The sequence below is a fragment of the Schistosoma haematobium genome, chromosome ZW, assembly GCF_000699445.3.
Source record: "Schistosoma haematobium chromosome ZW, whole genome shotgun sequence".
Classification (NCBI taxonomy): domain Eukaryota; kingdom Metazoa; phylum Platyhelminthes; class Trematoda; order Strigeidida; family Schistosomatidae; genus Schistosoma; species Schistosoma haematobium.
Genome location: NC_067195.1, coordinates 42106965 through 42126558, shown reverse-complemented (window position 1 = coordinate 42126558; position 19594 = coordinate 42106965). Strand labels below are relative to the sequence as shown.

Below are 19594 nucleotides of genomic sequence, written 5' to 3'. Positions count from 1 at the left end.
TTTCACTTCTTTAGTAGCTGAAAATGCCAGGTACGCTATTAGGAGCAGTTCATACTCTTAAGAGTCGTCAATATTTCTGCTATTATCTCTCCGTTTGTGTCGAAAAAGCCCTGTAATGATTTGTACGGAAAATTTGTCGACCTTATTAACCTTTCTGAGTTAAAAAAACTTATGGTAGAGTTTGTAAGGTATGGCTTTACTGAAATGAGTCCCAAATTAAAGATTCTAGTTCAGTGACGCGACTGCTTTATTTTCTGGAATGCATGTAATGTGCCCGACCGTAGCTGCTATCGTGGCGTGGCGGTCGGGCTTGCCTATTATGATGACTCAACTGAGCTATATTGGCTGAAACACATATTCCTTTAGGTCCTACCATAACGGGTAAGTCGGTTGGGGAACGTCAAGACTAAAAGCAACAACTTAGGGTCCGAGGGCAAAGTTGTACTGCTGACTGTAGAGAGGTGCGACAATAGTAAGATATCTCCCTCGGACAACCAGCATCTGCGGCGAGTTTATGCTGGCTTCTCATAAAGGAAGGAAGAGGTTAGGAAAGGTCGACCCTAGAAATGCCACACGTCACTTCACGGATTTCCGTCTCCTGAGGTAAGGCCTTTTGAAGTGCAGAGCTTGCGCATCAAAAACCTCCTAGAGAAAACTGCGGCGCGACCAGCCTCAAGCAGCTGTTCCTTTTGGTCTGTGGTTACTCTCCCAGTTTCCTAGGGCAATCACTAATTCTGGTCTCTTAAGAAGAAATATTCTTCCACGGTGTGAGCAACCAGGAAGTAACAACCGCCCCTCAGCACTCGAGATCATCCTGTTGGCGATCGAATCCCTCCCTCACCTCTTAATATTTCTTCCATCCCCACAACTAACCCTTATTTATCTTTGTCATCACGCGCCACCTATGCTAATGATTTGAGTTTACGAAATTTTATTCCTGGTTTCCTGAAACCACACTCCAAACTACATATTGGAGCTTTTGATGTTCGAGCCTTGTGTCAAATTGGAGAACAGGTTTCTTCAGTTAGGATTGTAGAATCTCGCGCCATCGATTTATTCTGCATCTTTGAAACGCGCATACAGGCTCCAAGCGCGGTCATTCATTTAACTTCATCTTGTCGACACAAAGAACCGGTACGACTTACTCTTTTAGCATCTGGAGACCCCACTGCTACTTCCGAGGCTTCGCTGATGCAGGTATAGCGTTAAGTTCTAAAGTAGAACAGTTTTTGTTAGACTGGATTTCAATAGATAATCGCTTGTGCTCTGTTCGACTAAACAGAACAGTAAGAACTCGAGAAGGTAGGTTCATACACCGTTGCCTTTTCGTTGTCTCTGCCTACCCTTCCACTGATTGCAGCTCGAATAAAGTTGTGGGAAGCTACCCAACCTCCCTCAAAGAGCTAAACACTCTGGTTTAGCAACAATGGCAGGTGATTTTGTTGCTCAGGTAAGTAAACTCAACAAACCGAAAGGCACTTGGGCAGATTTTACGGTGTTGCGGCTCAGAGAACAGATAATGGCAACCGTCTTGCAATTATGCTCAGATAACCGTCTATTTCTGGCAAACACCAACTTTAAGCATAAGGAGAAACGTCGTCTGACGTGGCGACCTCCGCGATCGACTCAAGTAGATCACATTGCCATTAGCCATCGTTGGAGTGGCTCGATTGAAGAGTCTCATTCTGGAGCACATGTTTAGACTCGGATCATGTCCTAGTTTGAGTACGTATTTGTCTGTATCTCACTGGACGTATAAAAGTCAGGAAGAAAACTCCTTATAGTTCAACTCAATGATGGGGAAATTAAGATTGTATTTCAGGAACCATTAGAGGAGTTGTTCAACCGTGAAAGTGGTATCCAACCTGATGTAGCTTGATGTGATATCCAAAAGCAGCGATACCTACTAGTAACCTAAACCAAAGGGTTAAGAAAAATTAGTGGATTTCGGTGGCGTCTACAGAACTGATAGATGCTTACAAACTCATCCTGTCTGGCCCTGAATCACAATTCTGAAGGCCAACACATCATAACAAAGAAAAACTGTTAAGCATCAACGATATAATTAATTATTGCATTAGCAATCAAATTAAAAAATAGTTATCAAATCATAAAAATACATAAGGAGGAAAATAAATTTTGAGTAAAAAGCAAAAGTACCGTAAAAAATAATAAATAAATAAATAAATGAGAAATGAATTTTTCTGGGTAATCATTATTAATGACATAGAAACCTTTTGATTCAACCAATCAGAGAGAGGGGACTCAGAGAAATAATTTACACCCTGTAAGATGCTAATTCTAAACAAAAGAGAACGATTATTCAGAATCAACCTCCTCTTTATCACAAATTACTTTATAGGTACCTAAATTAAACAATAAATGTTTGTGAATCTTATTTATCTTATGATCATTATTAGTATCGAGCAGCAAATTTCACCTGTCAAACTGATTAGGTTATCAGGATCAGTTATATGAGAAAATAGTGAAAGCTGAATTCTAATCAAATGAAAGATATCAAAAGTAAAAACATAAAATGAGGAGAGCAGTGATGAGGCTGGAAGATAAAAACACTAAATGTTATGGTCTCTTGATAGTGTATTTGAACTAGAAAGGCTGAAACAATGAGAATTGTATTGTTGTTTTCGTATTTTATGTCATGAATACTTCAAATACTTTACAGTTTCATAAAACTCAGGTCACAGCTTGTTATTTAGCGATACAAACCTCAATGTGACGAAAAATTACATAATTAATGGCAAAATAGGCTTCATTGAGTGAAGAAAGTTAATCGGATGCTTCGTCACTTGCTTCTTCATTTGGAAAAACATGCTTACTGTTTTGAATATAACGATTAGATTGCGTTAGCAGTGAGGTATCTTTCCGAAGTATATAATGTCTAAGATATAAGCTTCAATAATAATTCCACGTCGAGCTTTTGATGCGCAAAGTCTAGATGAACAGTCCAGTTTCATATCTGGACATTTATGTACAGACACAATATTCACCCTTCGGCAATTTCCGCGACATAGACATACTTTCCGACGTCCAACTATAGCTGTGTTCCTTGACCTTAATGACGATGTCCGACTCCATTGATTTTGGAGTTTTGTGGCAGTGTCTGTCATTGAAAGACGTACCAATAAAGTACATTGACCTTGTACATGCTCTCTAGTCGAACACTGCTGGTCGAGTCAGAGCTTATGGCAAACTTATCGGTATTGGTTACTTCAAATACTGTTCATCAGGGTTGTCCGACTTCTTCATTTTTGTTTAACCTTACCATAGATATGCTTTGAAAGATAACACTTTCGTTGTCTGGCTTTTGAGGGACTGATCTTCTACCCGGAGATTCACTTGTTAACTTAGAGCAGGCAGATGATATAGTTGTATTCTGTGAAGACGCTGAAAAATGCAGTTTTGTGATCACCTTAAGCAATAATCCAAACATATTTGGATACGGTTCTTTCCTTACAAATGTTACTTCAGGTTTGGCTTGCGTCATCACCCAAATTAATGGTGGGGAGTGAAGTATTTGAACTCATCATCCGCTACACTTATCTTGGAAGTCTCATCGGTACTGATGGTCTGACAAAATCTCAACACTGATTCGGAAGGCTGGACTGGCTTTCGCCAATTCGCGTCACTTGTAACATAGGGAAGATATCTGTCTGCCAACCGAAGGACAGTTTTACCGCTCAACTGTTTGGTCCTACCTGCTTTGTGGATGTGTGTTTTGGAAACAACAAGAAATCAATTCTGTGGGTTAGGAATAAAGTATTAGGTAAGGATGGAAAATCGATTGATGAGGTAATAAATCTTCACCACCTAAAGTGGTTGGGACTTGTTTACGTAAACCGAACTACCTCATACTCCGACAGGCGATGTTGTGTAGTCTAGAAGTAGGTTGGAAGAAAATTAAGGACAGCCAAACCAAAACATGGCATCAGTCACAGACAATTAGACTTAGTTGTCTTAATAGGTATAGACTGCCTGTTTGGAGTCCGTGTGATTATCGTAACCGGTGGTTCTAGACTATTGATGACATTGCTCAAAATCGTTTCCAGTGGTGTAGATGCATCTGTTCTTTGTCTTCCACTGAATTCTATGGCGCTAAATTCCTTACAACTATTTTGGGGTTTTATCATTACTGAATTATATTTTCTTTTCGAATTGCATATTTGACATCTAATCTTTCCTATTGCCCTTGATACTGTTACTACCTCTAATATTTCGGGATTTGGCCTGACAAATTTGTCTTTCTGTGCTAATGGGGTATGGTAAATTGAACCATGTACATATGTACAGGTTCTATGTTGTAACTGATTGAGCGATTGCGGCTGTTCAGATTTATCGTAATGAAACACTAACATATGACGTGTTTCAAATAAAATGAAATCTTTATTGTTCACAATGTTCCCAAGCATAGCAGAAACAAAGGGTCATAGATTATCCTTTCATTTTCTACCCCATGGTAGTAACTAAGCTTGTCAGCTTTATTAAACTAACTGTTTTGACTCTCTTATTATGTTCCAGTTAAACGTTGTGTTTTCGAAGTGTAGCTCGTCTATTATTTGATATTTCTTCCTCTTTCCACAAACTGCGCAACACCGGTCTAAATTTGTTCGTTATATTTATCATATTTCTCGCGTTGTGGTTTCGGAAAATCCCGAAATTGTCACGGAACTGGCGCTTTATCTGTTCTATACCTCTTATTTGATGTTGATCCATTTTGCATTTACACTCTTTTTGCAAGAAACTGTAAGTAGTTGACATCAAAATCAGATTATATTAAAGTCAGCCTATTATTTTAAATATTTTTATTACTTGAAGTCAATAAAATTCCTGTGATTGTCAAACGATCAAAACATCAATGAACTAGATGCCCTTGAATCAAGCTTGACTGTTGAAATATCAAACAAATGAAGGACTGAAGTCAGTAACTGTGGTTGCTGTTTCTGATCTGTTTATGTGGTTCACTGTTATGTTCAATAGTCTATTGTTTTTTCTCCCGCTGGAAGAAAAATATATACAACGAAAATTTAGACACTGCTAATTATGTTACTTTTATCACATAACGATTATCATTTGTGAAAAATTATTTAGCTTTTCTATGACAGTTTATGTTGTTTGCTTCTTCTATTCTTAGGTACGTAATACAATTATGAAAGAAGATGACCTATGTGAAAGACTTCGCTTTGAAAGGAAACAACTAAGACAGTATCTGCACACACTAAAATGTGACCAATTTATTAAATCGAAATTACAATTGGAAACGGATGTTGATGGAAAAACAACAAAGATAACACACTATTTCATTGACTACAAAGTAAATTTTTGCTATTACTTTAGGTTTAGTTTTCAAACGATGTGTTAACACATGTACCCAAACGAACGAGCGATTTTAGAGTTTGAACTATGTTCCTATATCTTAATGTGCTGTATTAAATGCTAGTAGATTCATTTAGTTTACAAAATATTATGGAGTCAGACATAAGCAGTGTAGAACGTGACACGTATGTGCATTGACCCACCTTTCCACTCCACATCAATATGGCCAGATGAAATTACCAAAATAAAAACAAGAGGAGTAGAAGTATTAATACTATTAGTTAGACTAACAAACAATTGTTCATACAGAATATAATTCGAGAAAGTGACTTCTCGAACGAAGAGTAAATATATCTGCATCATTGTGACCTGTTCTGAACTACGTTTCCCAACGTTTCCAACCATTGATCACGATGATCGAACTGACTCCAACCAGGTAGTTTGTACCTATCAACGTGATTCAGACTTACACCCATTAACTAGATGGACTGATAAACCATCTTGGTTTGGGCTATCCCTACTATCTTCTAACGTATTTTCTTCCAGCCCGTAGCGTGCATCAAGGTATGCGATAGTTGTGGATACTTATATATATCCTAATCACTTCATTCGACAGATATTCATAACCTCGACATTACTCAGTCGTTCCGTGGTACAGTACCAGTGCTTTGAAGACATATGTGATCAAAAACATGCAATCTGTTCATATCTACTTTTAAAAGACCATGTTTCATAGACGGAGTAGTACAGAACGGATTATTGTGCAGTATACTCGCCCTTTGGTTGATGTATGGACATCTTGCTTACTCCATTAGTGACTTTAATTTTTGTTGACCCTATGTAGTATGTTCCATGATTGACCATACTGGTTTAAGTCCGTCTGCTTTTTGTTGTCCCATCATCTTGCTTCTTTTGCTTAACTTTGGAATTGTTTTGACTAATGATAATTGTTTTATTCTTATGCCCTGTCAATTGTCACGTGATAAGATCTCGAATAGAACACTGACCTGTCTGACCTTGATGCTGTGCCAAACCAATGACGCATAAACCGGTACGAGAAGCCTAGAGTCAACTCTGAGTTCTTGTTGGTCCTCTGAGATGGTAGGCTCTCACCTAACCCGGCCGGTTCACTTCGGAACACAATCTTAGTCACCACTGTATAAACCATGTATTCCAGACATACAATTTATGTACAGACAAATCGGACCGCATCAGACCATTAAATAGAAAATAACAATTATAGAAGATTAAGCCAACATTGGCTGTAAATGTGAAATACTGTAACTAATAGGTTGGGAATAACCTAACAATAGTGAGTCGTATAATACTAGTCAATAAGTTAAATAAAAGCTTATGATAAACGCAATATAAACATATATAATCTAGTAACCTAACAGTTATACAATAAGTATATATATATATAACAGTTCATAAATAGCTCTCAGAAGTTACCCACAATTTAATATTCGTTAGAATATAACAATATTGTTCCCCAAAATTTAGTTTTATTCTTTTGTCCGTGTTGACTGATATGCAATGTGTAAACTTGAACAAAAAATTAACCACTCAGAATTCGGCGTTTTTCAGTCTATCATGTTATCATTTTACTGTTTTCGTGAGTAATTAATAATATCTACATCTTAAATGTTTCTGTACGAACTCTGTTAGTTATAATATTTCCCTAGTCACTATTTACTAGACAATCTACTTACTTTCATTTTTGTCTGTTTTAGTCATTCAGTAAAAATTCAATGTTTCTAGTTGGTTTGATTTTAAGCATAGTTCTTTTAATTATGTGTGCAAGATATTATCTGTTAATTCCTTCTGAAGTCGTTATTTAGCTTCATTAGTTAAGTTATTTGTTGAACTGCATTCATCATTTTTTAGTCATGGTTAAATGTAATAGTGTGCTGTTCATGGTATTAGTCTATTGAGAAATAGCCTTTATATCCTTAATACTATATCTTGTTGGACTTTACATACTTCAAGTCAGTCGAGCAATAAATAAATAAAGCAACATATATCATATGATAAGTAATAGTTTGCTTATTTGTTGTCTTTCAATTTATATCTTGGAAATTTTTTCCTTTTGTCTTCAATGAAGGAAGTACTCTCTTTTATGGTCGCTCACTGCTGATCGACATTTGTTTATGCATCACAGATAAATGGTTAATAAGTTTATGGTTTATTTTTGGTTTGGTTATTTGTCATCCTTTGTCCAGACTAATCGTCATTATGGGCACCAAACACAAGTGATGACTGTAGCAACGGGATTTACGCATAATAAACTTCAGTTCTCACTCTTTTAGGCTTATCAATTATTATCATTATTAATGGCTATATCAGTTTGTTCATTCCCTGACAGTCATTCCTACGAAAATCACTAGTAGTTACCTGCAGCTCATTTTTATTCTTTTGGTGTATATTTATCGTTATCGCTCTTTAGTTGTAGAGGAAAGGAATGAGTACGTAATTATAATAGTGTTGTCTCTAAACCAATCGACTTATAATGATCGGAAAGCTCAATTACTTTTGAGTTTTGCTTGTACTGATAGTTTCTCGAAAACTCGTTTCAGCGAACTGTAACCACAGCGACGAACAAACAGTAGGTAAATGAATACTCGCCTCGTTAGCAACCATCCTTTAATCACATCTTATTACTGCATATTATCAATCGATCGATCGGTATTGCATCCATTAATTTAAAAATCCCAAAATCTCTTCCTTCACTTATCATCAAAGCTAATTCATAATTGCTGTGGAAATCGAAGTAGGTGTGTTGGGATATTCAGGAAAATATCCCAAAAATTATTCTGTTAAGTCTAATGCTATTCTTGGACTTGAGATGGTATCATTTTCCTATTGTTCAATATTTATTTCACGTGTCATTTTCCTACTGGTCAATACTTATCTCATGTGTCAAATGTTATTTTCTATTTTATGGTACGATGTGATCTTGATTGGTATATAAACAGAGTATGCTTGAAATATAACGATTCATATATCAGAGGCTGAGAGTTGCGTTCTGGACTCAACTGGCTGGACTAGACAGGGAAGCGGGACCAATCAGAACTCTAGGCTGTTCTTACATGTTTAAGCGTCTTTAGTCCGATCGACAATTCGCTGCGCTCTAATCTGCAGTCAGTTATAACAAGGAGATGCGGTTTTTAAACGACGACTTGTCGATTTAGGGCCAAACTCATGAATAACTAACAACCCGAAAAAAATAATGCTAAGATTGTACTTAAGGTTTCAAATAAAAACGGAGGACTGATTGATCTGGTTATAGTTCTTTACCCGTGTGTGGCTATCTCGACAAGCCCTTGTGGTTGGCATAGAATTCGGTTGGGAGAAAGCAGAAGACACCCAAATCAGGATAAACTTTCAGTTCACGAAATCACTACCCCCATCCTGTGAGTATATGTAGACTTCATAGTTGTTGTCCACCCAATGCTTGTGTTCTGCGGTAGGCACCGTGACTAGGAAAAATTGCGATTGCATCAATCTCGTTTTGTCCCACTGCACTTTAATTCCGATCACTCTTTCCAAATTGTATTTCTTTAATTCCTTAATCTGACGTTTTTTACCTTTCTTCGTGTTAGTTTTCTCGCTGTGTTGTTGTTAATTGTGGGAACTTCGGGCGATGCATATTTTCTCTAGGTCCTACATTGTCGACTGACAGATGAAATTACCGAAGCAAAGATTATAACCGTAGGAACTTTTCTTCAATAATGATTTACGTTTAGAAAACTTGGTCACCCGGAATTTCTTGACAAACATTTCAATTGTAGTACCGGTTTGCGTAATAGGTCAGTTAAATTAAAAGAATGCGAAATCGTCTTTAGAAATCCTATGGTTTCCTGTGAATAATCAATTAATTTAGATTATATATATATATATATATATATATATATATATATATATATATATATGAAATGTGTCACTTCTAATTTATTTAGCTCTTTGTCAATGTAGTCAAGTATCGACTGGATCAAATGCAACGTCGACTAGAAGCTGAACAAAGACAGTCAACAAGTCGAGCTAGTTTCAAATGTTTTTCTTGTAATACAGCCTATACAGACTTGGAAGTGGATCGTTTAATGGATTTTACTAATCCGGGAAAACTTGTATGTGTATATTGTCGTGGGGAAGTTTGTGAAGAAGAAGATAACGCTTCACGAACAGATGCTCGTGCTTTAATCGCAAAGTTTCACCATCAGGTATGGTCCATTTTTAGTTTATATTTTTGTATTCACCGTAGAAATTTAAGACAATAATTTCCTTTGATGGATTCAGTGTAATGAAAAGACTGTTCATTGCAATATATTTTAGGCAACAGTCGAGTCGTGTAGTTCATTGTTAAGATATTTGTATGAAAATTAAGCAGGTCACACTACACAAATAACGAAAACTGGTAAGGTATCGTACATTTCTTTCTTTCTCAGTACTTTTCCTTCACATTACATCATTGGTGATTTTCACATACGAAAAAACCGAAGACATCTGATTTCTCAACTGTTTTGGAAGTCGTAATGACTTGATAATAGAACTCCTCTAGTGAGATGTAACTGATAGCGTCCAATTTAATCGAAAAGTAGCCAATTACCTGTAAGTGACGTTAAATGGTCATCACCTTACATCTCAAATTGAAATTTAGGATTCGGAACACTGAACTCCTAATCAGAGTTATAAAGGTCACTCTCTCGCTGTGACACCTGTTTATCGTGGGTTGGGTCTCTGATCGCATAGTCGAAACACAGTGCTGAAGATGAGTGTAAAACACTTGTCCATTGCACCTTGCATTTCACCTGTTCCCAAGCTAATATCAACCCATCCCGAAAACCACCTTCAGTTAAGACATATAATCTGTTAGGTAGTAGTTGATTTTTCTTAAATTTGCCTCAGAACAATATGAGTTCTGTAGAGAATACTTCAAGTTACAGTACAGTTCTATTCGATTGTATGTATTTATTTGAACACATAAATACTGGTACAAAGGGGTACCGAATACATATGTGCCACACAAGTCACTTGCCTTGTGTCTGAGTTGTGATACTGCCCGAGTGCCCTGACCGAAGCAGGTGGTTTTCTTAGGAGGCTACATCCGGAGCCTTCGACCTAAAGGTCTGATCCACAAGGCAGTGGAGCAACGTAAAGAGATACAGTCCCATGATAGCCGGTGACCAACAATAGGTTCACATGCCATGTGTTCATTCAGGATCCTGTAGCCCATGTGCACTATTGGTTCAGAGTCAGGGTTTTCTAACTCCCTTAGGTGGGTCCTCTATATCCGCCAACCCGGCTAAAGCGTTAAATATTCGCTTTCCGTCCTCTCAGTTTCGTACACAACGCCTCCACCACGAGAAGGCAGTGAGTAGGACTTCCCTGACAGTGGCTGTATACCCATGGCCATGTGAGAGCATTTCAAGAGGGAGAGCTGACTCTTTCCACTCTCGGCCGTACCAGGGAATTCGGGGGCTAATTATGTATGTATATTCAGTAAATATATGTTCTAAACGTAACCGAGACCATAATAATAAGAAAAATAGGATATGAAGTGTAGGAATAGAAATAGTTCAAATCGGTGTGTATCTATTTGTCGAGAATTAATAATGCAAAGTAGAATAGGTGTTGCTAGTAATTATAACCAAGAAAGAAGGGGTTATGTAAGGGTAACGCTATTATCGATTGATTGGGTAATCGCTCAACATGTTAAGAAATGAAGTCAAATCAATATGTGAACATCAACAGGATTATATAAGACACATCAGAAGACGAAAAAAATGGAGAGTGATGAAAAAACTAGTAAAGATGATTTGATAAACACTTAGTTACCATGTCAGAGGTGGCTTCATCACATTTTCCTCCTGTTTATATATGTCAGGTCGTATACGTTTGTTGCTAATTGTCTTTGCAAAATGGAGTAAAATCGATGTTGGTTGCCTGCCAATTATTTGAATGCATTACCCACTATGCAAAAGGTTAATGGCACTGGTGGTGACTTTATTCCTTTTCTGCCCTAAGTTCCCAGGAATGCGTTCAGAAAATCTAGTAGAAACCTTTCCTATTTATATGCCATCGCAGGTACATGTTATTCTTGATATGTTCAAGTACATCACTTTCATGAAATTTCTTACGAAATAATTTTCCTTATCAATTTAGTTACCTTACTGATTAATTTATAGATTGATATTTTTTAGGTTCGAGATCCGATCGATCTAATGCTTCGTGAATGTGATGAAATACACTTGTCACCTTCAATACTCGAACCAGAAATCCGTCCTCTTGAACCTCTAAACGATGTAAGTTCATTATTTTATTCAGCTTGTACACTGTTTATGGAAGCTTTAGGTGTATGTAGTTTGATTATGCACTTAACCTGAATGAATATCTGTCGTGAAACGAAAATATATTTTCATATATCACTAGACACATTAAACTCGTTTCATAGTAGGTGAGTTGACATCTGAATGTATTAACTTAAAAGCAGTCAGTAAGACATTAGGCAACATCCCAATCTTCCTTTCCGAATTACATCAGCTCTACCGGATTTGCTGAAGTTAGCGGATGTTAATGGAGTTCAAATAACTAACTGAACGGTACGGAACTTTCTGCTCCCCCTAATGTCGAGAATTTCCTCTTATTGGGTTGAGAACGATGATATATATATGTACTTATCTGTAACACTGATACAGGTGACTTACTCAGAATTTTGCGGACCCTCACCATTTACTGCACCAGTAGTGTATCCTAATGTATATGAAGGCATGCTGTACTGAGGTACACAGCTTCAGTCATATGCAACATAGAACCTGACAAATTTGTACATCGGCTCAATTTGTCATATTGCATTAGAACATCGAGATGAAATTATCAAGCCAAATTTCGGTCCACAATTTGTTCCTATTACGCTTCGAACCATAGCCTTTCGTAGTAGAGAGATGTAAAACTTATGGGTCTTTTCAAAGCATTTATCTCCTGCTTCAAAACTATAGTCATTGATATTAATTCAGTTTGCCCGTCTTCTGATTATTCATCTCTAGGAGCATTATAAATACCGGATAATACGATAGATTAATCAGAAAAGGAAATCACGCGTTTTAGTTTCATATCAAGTCACTAACTGGTGGTGTGAACTGTAGCAAGAGTAATCCAGCTACTAACATTTATTTGTTGGACATTGCAGGTGATCGAAGTCATTTAAACTCACTCGCTTGTCATCTTTAAGCGTTGAGCTTTGAAAACTCATATTCCGTTTTCTTTGTATCCATGTGCCATTTGTTGCTCGTGCTTTCTTCCGTATACTTCATTGATTGTATCATTTGTGTTTTGAATCAATAAACTAGTGTATTTGTAGTTATAGAGAGGTGAAACACTTTAAGATTAGTTGTTACTCTTGTTATTTTCTCAGTGGATAGACAAAACGGACAAATCCCTAAGCGATATTACAACTAATGTTATCGTCAACATGTGGCAATTGCCCTAGTCACTCTGTAACCGAATGTCAGAGTTAGGATTTGGTGTAGATAACTTTTTCTTAGTAAATGTGGTTTGAGAGCTATGTTATCTGATTCATTATTATACAAGACAAGCCCTGAAATTGGATAATTTTGTTGTAAAAATCTCAAGGAAGAAGTCCCTTTGTCCTTGTTTTCAGTAGTTCACATCACTATTTCAAACTCCTGACTGACATCAGTCCTACGATAACCCTTGAGTTGTTTGATTTCTAGGACCATGTTCAGAGGGCTGTGATACGTTAGTGAATGGTAATCTGACGCGACTATACAGTGTTCGTTAATAAAAACTGGAGAAGCATTGATTTCAACTTAATAAACTTACTTATTCATTACTTAATTGGGGATTGTTGTTTTTACCTTACCTGTTTTGCGGAATATATATTATTTTTAAGCCCCTGAATCTTTCTCACACTTATCGTGTATTTTTAAGTTGAGTTAAGCTTTTCAAGAAATCATCTCTCATTGTCTGTTTTCATTAATATGATATAGCAACTATAAATAGTCATGAACGTTTTCAGTGTGATTTTATTATATATTTATGTGTTATTGTCTTTTTACTAAAAGTTGGCTTCTCGATTCATGATGTTCATGACCGGCTTACTAGTAGGGATACATTAATATTTATTCCCTTATGACAGTCTACTTTGGCGATTGTGTACTCATTTGTTTGTATAATGTGTTCTACTATTTTTTGGTTTTTATTATTTTCTTTGGTTTGAATGACTTTCTTGTGAGTAGGTTTCATCATAATTATTTGTTTTGCCTTTTACTTTACAGCATTTTTAAAAAATAATTGACTGTAATTTATATCCAAATTTTAAATTAGTTGTCTCATACCGAGATCAGTACTATTTAGAACTTAATGGGAATATCATGTAGATCTGGAGAATACAATTGCTTCACATTTATTATATCCGCAACTTTTTAATGTAAATCGTAGTTGCCGGAATATCTTTAAATTTGATCCCTTTGGAATATTGTCCCAATAATGACCAATCTTGCTGACCATGGGAATCGGATCACTGACCGAAATCTTGTTTCGTACTTTAAAGACAGCCATGTGTGATTTGTTCGATCTTAGATGGTCTGTCTTTTTTCTGTACTGTGTCTTTCGATGAGAATGTTTCGTGACTTTTATTCGGTAGTTTTAATCCTTAACACAATAAATCAACGTAAGATATTTATTTCCTGAACTACAAGTTCAAACAACATTGTTCCCATCAGAATACTTAAATACGCTTGAACAATGTAGTAATTCTTTATACTTCGCTAGTTGGATAATTGTTTGACTTCAACTGGCCCGACCGTAGCTGCTACCTTGACGCGGTGGTCGGGCTTGCCTATCGTGATGACCCGACCGAACTATATTGGCTGGATTATATGTTTCTGTAGGTTCTACCATGCCAGGCAGGTCGATTGGAGAACGGTAAGACCAAAAGCAGCAACTCAAGGTCTCAGGGCGAAGTCGTACTGCTGACTGTAGAGGGGTGTGACAGCAGTAAGATGTTTCACACGGACAACCAACATCTACAGCGATGCTGCCTTCTCACAAGGAAGGAAGTGGTTAGTAAAGGTCGACCCTAAAAATGTCACACCTCACCTTACCTCACGGATTTCTGTCTCCGGCGGTAAGGCCTTTTGAAGAACGGAGCTAACACCTTAAAAACCTTCCACAAAAAGGCCGTGCGTCTCCGAAACGCACATACAGCATCCAAGTAGCGTCATTCATTTGACCTCACGATATCAAAATACAGAACCAACTCGATTCACGCTTCGTGTATCTGGAAACCCTGATGCTGCTTCCCGTGGCCTCGCTGGCGTAGGTATAGCATTGAGTCCTAGGGCAGAACTAGCTCTCTTAAACTGGATCCCAGTAGACAGTCGTTTGTGCGCTGTCCGACTAAACGGGACAGTAAGGACTCGGAAAGATAGGGAGACTCTTCGTCGTCTCTGTCTACTTTCCAACTGACTGTATTTATTTATTTATTTGAACACATGAATATTGGTACGAGAGAGCGCCAATATATATGCGCCACACAAAACAATGAGAATTCGAAGAGAAATAGAAAAAAAGAGAACAATAACGAAGAGATTGGTGTAAGGTAGTGTGGTAGTAATGAGGGAACGCAAAGGTACAATCGGAAGAAATCTTTCAGGTAAGGGAGACACAACCACTTTTTATGAAGAAAGTAAAAGAAGATTACAGCAGGATCGCAACTGGCTTCTATTCTGAGCCATATCTGATAACGTCCCTAGCCACTGTGTTGCACCATCTCTCAGACACCAACCAGGGAGTCGTGAAGGACCAACACAAGCCAGTCCTTTGCAGCTTTCTTTCATACCACGACACCATGTCATGCACTGACCACCTCTCCGCTTCTTCCAACCAGTCCCAGAGTCGGCAAATAATGCACGACGTGGAATTCTCTGGGACGACATTCGTAGAACATGTCCAAGCCACCGAAGTCGGTGTTTCAAGATGGTGACACCAATTGAAGTATCATCTCTGTGCCCGAACACACGATGCCGAACCTCTGCATTACTGACATGGTGTTGCCACTGAATGTCAGCAATCCTTCGGAGACAGCGATGATCGAACACAGAGAGTTGTCTAACATCCTCAACTTGGAGAGACCAGGTTTCACAAGCATAGAGCAAAACTGATCTCACCGACGCGTTGTAGATCCGACCTTTTACAGCCAGACTGACATCACGAAGGCGTCAAAGGTGGCCCAGATTGGCATAAGCCGCTCTGGCTTTCACTATTCGTGCATTGATCTCATCACTCACACTGCCACCAGCACTTATGCAGCTACCCAGATACACGAACTTCTCGACTACGTCTATCTGCTCACCATCCACAGTGAGTACAGGATTGGAATCCTGCCAGTCTTGTAGAAGCACTTTGCACTTCAAAGGTGCAAAGCTCATACCATACCTACGGACATTGATTGCCAACTGATTAAGTGCGGATTGCATGGCATGGATTTCATCACACAGGAAGACAATATCATCAGGATGGTCAAGGTCAGAAAGTCTTTCTCCAGGCAACAGATTCACACCACCATTACCTACATCCATCAGAGCTGTTTCCAAAATGTCATCGATGGCAAAGTTGAAGAGGAATGGTGAGATTGGGCAACCCTGCCTAACCCCACTGCTCGAACGGAACAATGGAGAAAGGTGGCTGTATGCCCTCACTCTGCCTGAGGTGTTTGTATATAGGGCTTTTAGGATGTTAATAAACATCTTAGGCACACCCTTATTCAATAGACAATCCCAGAGAACAGTCCTGTCCAACGAATCGAAGGCAGCCCTAATGTCAAGAAACACTAAGATTGTTGGCCTTTGATAAGTATGGCGGTGTTCTAACATTTGGTGGAGGGTGAAGATATGATCAATACATCCTCGACCAGAACGAAACCCAGCCTGCTCCTCGCGAGTCAATCTTTCTCGGGTTTTGAACAACCTACGAAGTATGACGGAAGCCGATAACTCGGACTCAATTAGAAGTAGACTTATCCCCCGATAGTTGTTACAGGAACGACGTGAACCCTTTTTAAAGATAGGGATAACTATCGACTCATTCCATGACGTTGGTACACTCTCTAGTTCCCAAACCTTTGTAAACAACGTCGTCAATTCCTTAGTCAAAAAGTCACCACCATCTTTAAAAAGAGCCGGAGGTAAGTCATCTGGTCCAGGTGATTTGTAGCGTTTCAAGAGTTGGAGTTCCTTGCGGACTTCCTCCTCGTTTGGTGGATCAGTCATCACCGGCCATGGAGGGCAGGACAGTCTGACCGATGTTGCCGGAGCAGCAGGCCAGTTGAACTGCCCTTCGAAAAATTCTGCCCATCGTCCAAGACGTCGATGGATGTTAGTGATTGGCATCCCATCATTCTCGCAGATTGTTTCACTCACACCAGACTTCTTGCTGCCAGTGGCTTGGATGAGTTGGAAGAGCTTCCGGTAGTTACCAGATGCAGCTGCTGCTTCCAGCTCATTAGCACGCTTCGACCACCAGGCTTCTCGGTCCTTACGCAAGCTTTGCCCAATTTCAATACGTAACATCCTTCGTTTATGGTCAAACTCACGGTCACCCGGAGTAGACTGACGGGTCTCGATTAGTTGTAAGGAACCTGCAGAAACCCAGTGCTTATAAGCGGGACGTTTCGCGAACCCACGACTGACTGTACCCGCCATTTTCATGGCGTCATGCAATGCTCATCTATAATTTTCGGCGGAGTGGTAGCTAGCCTAGAAACTAGCTCGGTTCGATACTTACTTGCAACAGAAGTTGCAACCAGCTTGCTAACATCAGTCCGTTGGTGGCGGTCACTTCGTTGGCCACTGAAAAGTAAGGCAAGATTGGCGCAGACCAAGGCATGGTCAGAGTCCAGATAGGTACTCCAAAAGGAGCGGCAGTCTTTTACACAACCACGCCAGCGGTAGCTGATCGCGATGTGATCAATCTGAGTCCAGGCTTGAGATGCAGAGGGAGGACGCCAGGTGGCACATCGGCGATGACTGTGCCGAAAGTTAGTGCTAGCCAGAAACAGGTTGTGGTCTGTTCACAGTTGCAGTAGACGGTCCCCGTTATTTGTCCTGCGACCAACAAGTCCCCATCGGCCACCTAAACGACTCTCTTCTGTGCCTAGACGCCCGACCTGAGCATTCAAGTCTCCGGCTAGTACTACAGTATCTGTCGAACGCACTTTCTGGAGAAGAACAGATAACTGGTGGTAAAACTCATCCTTGATTGTATCCGGGCCGCAATCTGTCGGGGCATAGGCGGAGATGACGAAAAGACATCGTTTCTCACGCCGGTTTCTTCTCACTTTGATGGAACTTTCTAATCTAACAGCACATAACCGACTGTTAATGGGGACCCAATCGATTAGTGCTGCCTCAGCTCTAGCGCTTAGTGCGAAACCAACGCCAGCAAGACCAGTGTTGAGGATAATGTCCTCAATATCTGACTCCAAATAATAATATCCCGTAACTGAGTATTTTAGGTAGGCTTAATCTCCTAGTAGAATTGCGAATTTACTCGAGATTATTAAAAAGCCTGAACACCAGTTATAGAGATAGTTTATTGTTAATGAATAATAATAATCCACAAGCGTACGGTGAGCAAGCACACGATGAAACAGAGAGTGAGTGAGTCTGTTAAAAATCCATATATATTTGAGAGTTAATCGGGTGTGGATAGATTATCGATTATCTGCACATTGAAACCAATAGGAAAATAGCTTAAGAGTTAATGTACAGACATACATTCGATCATACACACCGAAATTAACATAGTGAATTGAGTCTGAGTTACAATGACTAGATAAATGATACAGTAGCCAAATGGGCTTGCCACACCAGACGAAGATGCCACAGGGTCCCCGGATAAGCGCACGTAAAACAAGCTTTTCGAAGCGACAGATGGAGATCGAATTTGTAGTACTTCGCCAGAGTCTTGAATACGGATCTCGGATAGACAACAAACATCAATATTAAGACTTTCCAAAGACATAGCCAGCCCTATCTGTTGTCCGACCTGCATAAGTGTGCGAACGTTGAAGGCAGCCAGTTTGAATGGTGCACGTGGTTTCAGAAAAACTGCTTCAGTCCTCGTATTCGGTGGTAACATACAACTTTCAATCAGGCAGTGACTCGAGAACGTTTAGATACAGTCGAATTTCCACCAAAGACGATCCGCTGTATAAGTATAAAAGAGGGTGAATAATGTGGTAAATTATTATTATTATTATTATTATTATTATTATAGTAATAATAATAATAATGACAATAATAGTAGTAATAATAATATTAATAATGACAATAATAGTAATGATAATAATTTGAATCAATTGCTTGTTTTTCGAAGCGAGAAAAGTAATTTCCATAGGCTTAGAGAGTTAATCAATTTGTGTGTGGGCTGTGATACTCCCCGGGTGCCCGAACCGAAGCAGGTGGTTATCTTAGGGGCCACTCCCGAGCCTTTGACCTAAAGGTCTAACCCACAAGGCAGTGGAGCATCGTAAGGAGATGCAATCCCATGGTAGCCGGTGACCAACGATTGGTTCATACGCCATTTGTTCCCGCAGGATACTGGAGCCCATGTGCACCATTGATTTGTGATCCGGTTAAAGCGCCAGACATTCGCCTTTCGTCCTCTCATTTTCGTAAACAACACCCCCGCCACGAGAAGGCAATGAATAGGACTTCCCTGGCAGAGGCTGTATACGCGTGGCCGTGTGAGAGTATTTCGAGAGGGAGAGCGGACTCTCCCCACTCTCGGCCATACCAGGGCATTCGGGGGCAACTGACTGCAGCTCAGATGATGTAAAAGATGAATTTTATAGAAAGCTTTCCGACCTTCTCCGAAAAGCTAGGCGCTCTGATGTAGTTATAGTGGCTGGTGACCAAAGCTCAAGTAGGTAAACTAAGCGAAAAAGAATGATACCTGGGTGGATCTTATGGTGGTGTGGCTCAAAGAACAGATAATGGCGACCGTCTGTTGCAGCTATGCTTAGATAACCGCCTGTTTCTTGCAAATACTAACTTCAAGCATAAGGAAAATCATCTTTTGACATGGCGACCCCCTAATTCGTCCCAACGTTGGACCCAAATAGATCACATCGCTATCAGCTACCGATGGAGGGGCTCGATAGAAGATTGTCGCTCATTCTGGAGCACATGCTTAGATTCAGGTCATGCTCCAGAACGAGTGCGTATCTGTCTACGTCCTACTG

General features: G+C 39.3%; 1 protein-coding gene across 3 annotated transcripts in view; it reads left to right on the top strand.

Annotated features, from left to right (window-relative positions):
* The window catches only part of GTF2E1_1 (General transcription factor IIE subunit 1), a 28222-nt gene that overhangs the window by 3093 nt on the left and 5535 nt on the right, over nucleotides 1-19594 (top strand). For all 3 annotated transcript variants that reach the window (XM_051218758.1, XM_051218757.1, XM_051218759.1), the window contains exons 4-6: nucleotides 5150-5329; nucleotides 9291-9551; nucleotides 11532-11633. In XM_051218758.1, the coding sequence (XP_051071490.1) occupies nucleotides 5150-5329; nucleotides 9291-9551; nucleotides 11532-11633 (543 nt within the window). The remainder of the gene's footprint in view (nucleotides 1-5149; nucleotides 5330-9290; nucleotides 9552-11531; nucleotides 11634-19594) is intronic.